The sequence below is a fragment of the Electrona antarctica genome (assembly GCF_951216825.1).
Source record: "Electrona antarctica genome assembly, chromosome: 19".
Classification (NCBI taxonomy): domain Eukaryota; kingdom Metazoa; phylum Chordata; class Actinopteri; order Myctophiformes; family Myctophidae; genus Electrona; species Electrona antarctica.
This window is the reverse complement of record NC_136800.1, coordinates 43,372,431-43,376,655: the sequence shown is the minus strand read 5'-3', so window position 1 is coordinate 43,376,655 and position 4,225 is coordinate 43,372,431. Positions and strand designations below refer to the sequence as shown.

At 49.2% G+C, this 4,225-nt stretch overlaps 1 protein-coding gene across 1 annotated transcript; it reads right to left on the bottom strand.

Annotated features, from left to right (window-relative positions):
• Positions 1–2,716: 2,716 nt before the first annotated feature.
• LOC306943161 (kelch domain-containing protein 3-like) lies at positions 2,717–3,974 on the bottom strand (the record flags this gene model as incomplete). Its single annotated transcript, XM_079529362.1, has 3 exons — positions 2,717–2,876; positions 2,989–3,302; positions 3,609–3,974. 3 exons carry the CDS (start codon positions 3,972–3,974, stop codon positions 2,717–2,719), a joined length of 840 nt encoding a protein of 279 aa, XP_079385488.1.
• Positions 3,975–4,225: the final 251 nt, after the last annotated feature.

Here is a 4,225-nt window from a genome sequence, read left to right as displayed (position 1 = left end):
AACTCTATGGGAGCAGCCTTATCACTCTATGGGAGCAGCCTTATAACTCTATGGGAGCAGCCTTATAACTCTATGGGAGCAGCCTTATAACTCTATGGGAGCAGCCTTATAACTCTATGGGAGCAGCCTTTTAACTCTATGGGAGCAGCCTTATAACTCTATGGGAACAGCTTTATAACTCTATGGGAGCAGCCTTATAACTCTATGGGAGCAGCCTTATAACTCCATGGGAGCAGCCGCCTTATAACTCTATGGGAGCAGCCTTATAACTCTATGGGAGCAGCCTTATAACTCTATGGGAGCGGCCTCATAACTCCAAATGGGAGCTGTCTTATAACTCTATGGGAGCAGCCTTATAACTCTATGGGAGCAGCCTTATAACTCTATGGAGCGGCCTTATAACTCCAAATGGGAGCTGTCTTATAACTCTATGGGAGCAGCCTTTTAACTCTATGGGAGCAGCCTTATAACTCTATGGGAGCTGTCTTATAACTCTATGGAGCGGCCTTATAACTCTATGGAGCGGCCTTATAACTCTATGGAGCAGCCTTATAACTCTATGGGAGCTGTCTTATAACTCTATGGAGTGGCCTTATAACTCTATGGAGCAGCCTTATAACTCTATGGGAGCTGTCTTATAACACTATGGAGCAGCCTTATAACTCTATGGGAGCAGCCTTATAACTCTATGGGAGCAGCCTTATAACTCTATGAGAGCAGCCTTATAACTCTATGGGAGTAGCCTTATAACTATATGGGAGCAGCCGTATAACTCTATGGGAGCAGCCTTATAACTCTATGAGAGCAGCCTTATAACTCTATGGGAGTAGCCTTATAACTATATGGGAGCAGCCGTATAACTCTATGGGAGCAGCCTTATAACTCTGTGGGAGCAGCCTTAAGAACACTATGGGAGCAGCCTTATAACTCTATGGGAGCAGCCTTATATAACTCTATGGGAGCAGCCGTATAACTCTATGGGAGCAGCCTTATAACTCTATGGGAGCAGCCTTATAACTCTATGGGAGCAGCCTTATATAACTCTATGGGAGCAGCCGTATAACTCTATGGGAGCAGCCTTATAACTCTATGGGAGCAGCCGTATAACTCTATGGGAGCTGCCTTATAACTCTATGGGAGCAGCCTTATAACTCTATGGGAGCAGACTTATAACTCTATGGGAGCGGCATTATAACTCTATGGGAGCAGCCTTATAACTCTATGGGAGCAGCCTTATAACTCTATGGGAGCAGCCTTATAACTCTATGGGAGCAGCCTTATAACTCTATGGGAGCAGCCTTATATAACTCTATGGGAGCAGCCTTATATAACTCTATGGGAGCAGCCTTATAACTCTATGGGAACAGCTTTATAACTCTATGGGAGCAGCCTTATAACTCTATGGGAGCAGCCTTATAACTCCATGGGAGAAGCCGCCTTATAACTCTATGGGAGCAGCCTTATAACTCTATGGGAGCAGCCTTATAACTCTATGGGAGCGGCCTTATAACTCCAAATGGGAGCTGTCTTATAACTCTATGGGAGCAGCCTTATAACTCTATGGGAGCAGCCTTATAACTCTATGGAGCGGCCTTATAACTCCAAATGGGAGCTGTCTTATAACTCTATGGGAGCAGCCTTATAACTCTATGGGAGCAGCCGTATAACTCTATGGAGCAGCCTTATAACTCTATGGGAGCAGCCTTATAACTCTATGGGAGCAGCCTTATAACTCTATGAGCAGCCTTATAACTATGGGAGCAGCCTTATACAGTAACTCTATGGGAGCAGCCTTATCACTCTATGGGAGCAGCCTTATAACTCTATGGGAGCAGCCTTATAACTCTATGGGAGCAGCCTTATAACTCTATGGGAGCAGCCTTATAACTCTATGGGAGCAGCCTTATAACTCTATGGGAGCAGCCTTATAACTCTATGGGAACAGCTTTATAACTCTATGGGAGCAGCCTTATAACTCTATGGGAGCAGCCTTATAACTCCATGGGAGCAGCCGCCTTATAACTCTATGGGAGCAGCCTTATAACTCTATGGGAGCAGCCTTATAACTCTATGGGAGCGGCCTCATAACTCCAAATGGGAGCTGTCTTATAACTCTATGGGAGCAGCCTTATAACTCTATGGGAGCAGCCTTATAACTCTATGGAGCGGCCTTATAACTCCAAATGGGAGCTGTCTTATAACTCTATGGGAGCAGCCTTATAACTCTATGGGAGCAGCCTTATAACTCTATGGGAGCAACCTTATAACTCTATGGGAGCGGCCTTATAACTCCAAATGGGAGCTGTCTTATAACTCTATGGGAGCAGCCTTATAACTCTATGGGAGCAGCCTTATAACTCTATGGGAGCGGCCTTATAACTCCAAATGGGAGCTGTCTTATAACTCTATGGGAGCAGCCTTATAACTCTATGGGAGCAGCCTTATAACTCTATGGGAGCAGCCTTATAACTCTATGGGAGCAGCCTTGTAACTCTATGGGAGCAGCCTTGTAACTCTACGGCATTATAACTCTATGGAGCAGCCTTATAACTCTATGGTAGCTGTCTTATAACTCTATGGAGCGGCCTTATAACTCTATGGGAGCAGCCTTGTAACTCTACGGCATTATAACTCTATGGAGCGGCCTTATAACTCCAAATGGGAGCTGTCTTATATATATATAGCCAGGTCCAGCGCCACCCCTCGGAGGCGTTGGTTAAGCACCTGTCATGGCGTCCAGCTCCCACCTGATGTCGCCTCGGAGATGCCGCTGCTCCAGACCGTACCGGATGACCGCCAGTTTGGATAGCGTCTTGAGAGTCGGACTCAAGTCTAAGACGTACAGGTCATCAGTGGGCGGATAGACCACCCCGTGTCTGTGTCCTCCAAAGAGGACGTACAGGTCATCAGTGGGCAGATAGACCACCCCGTGTCTAAGACGTACAGGTCATCAGTGGGCGGATAGACCACCCCGTGTCTAAGACGTACAGGTCATCAGTGGGCGGATAGACCACCCCGTGTCTGTATCCTCCAAAGAGGACGTACAGGTCATCAGTGGGCGGATAGACCACCCCGTGTCTGTATCCTCCAAAGAGGACGACGCCTTCTCCCACAACGCAACAGTGCGCACAGCGCATTGGACACGGGCCGTTCTCCTTGGGCTCGACCTCCTTCCAGGAGAAGGTCTCTGGACTGAATGTCCACAGGTCGTTGAAGGACCGGTCACCGCAGCAGCCACCGAATATGTACAGCTCTCCGTTGTAGGTAAAGGAGGAATGATGCCAGCGTTCTTCTGGAAGAATCTGTGCAGAAGAAGGTGTGCTCAGCCAGACGTCGGTCTCTGTGTCAAACACTCTGATGCTGTTGAGGCCCATCTGGTTCACCCCATGGCCTCCGAACACGAACATCTTTGTCCCGATGATGGTGGCAGAGTGACCTTCTGAAGCAGGCGGTGGCGGTCCTCTGGTGTTGATGACAGACCAGACCATCGTGGCGGTGTCCAACTTGTAGGTGTCATTCGTGTGTCCGGTCAGCTCGGTCCATCCTCCATGGATAAACATGGCCTTCCCCAAGACACAGGCCGAGGGGCCTCTCCTCCCCTCTGGAACAGTCCCGGAAACGCTGGGTTTAAACCATCTGTGGGTGTCCACGTTAAACGCATAAAGCATGTTGGCGTCCCACAGTGGAGTAACGTCGATCAACCCTCCCCAGATGTAGACGATGTATTCTATCAGCACAGCTGTGCGGCCGTGATGCGTGATGAGACCCCCCTCCCCGAAGGGACATTCTCCTCTTCCAGGTGTCAGCGGAGGTAACTTCCTCCAGCGTAATGATGCGGTATTGAAGACGTGAACGGCGTTGTTGGGCGTGTTGGAGCCGTCCTGGAAGGAGAGCACCTCGTGGCCCACAACGACAGCAGCAGCATCTTGTCTGGGCTTCGGTCCGCCCTTCAGATGAACCGTCCACTTCAACATCCCGACGTGTTGTACGCGGTGGCTCTACGCCGCTGTACGGTGGAACGGATTCAGATCGACGGCGGTCGCCGAAAATCACTTTGCTTCGGGTGCAGAGTGTGTTGTTCTTGCTTACTGTATGTATGTCGCTCTGGATTGAGAGAGTCTGCTAAATGCCTAAATTGTAAATATTGGAGAACCTGAGATCAGGGTCTGGGGGGGTTCACTGTAGACGTGGTGTGACGGGTAGCAGCAACACCCGTTGCTCTAGC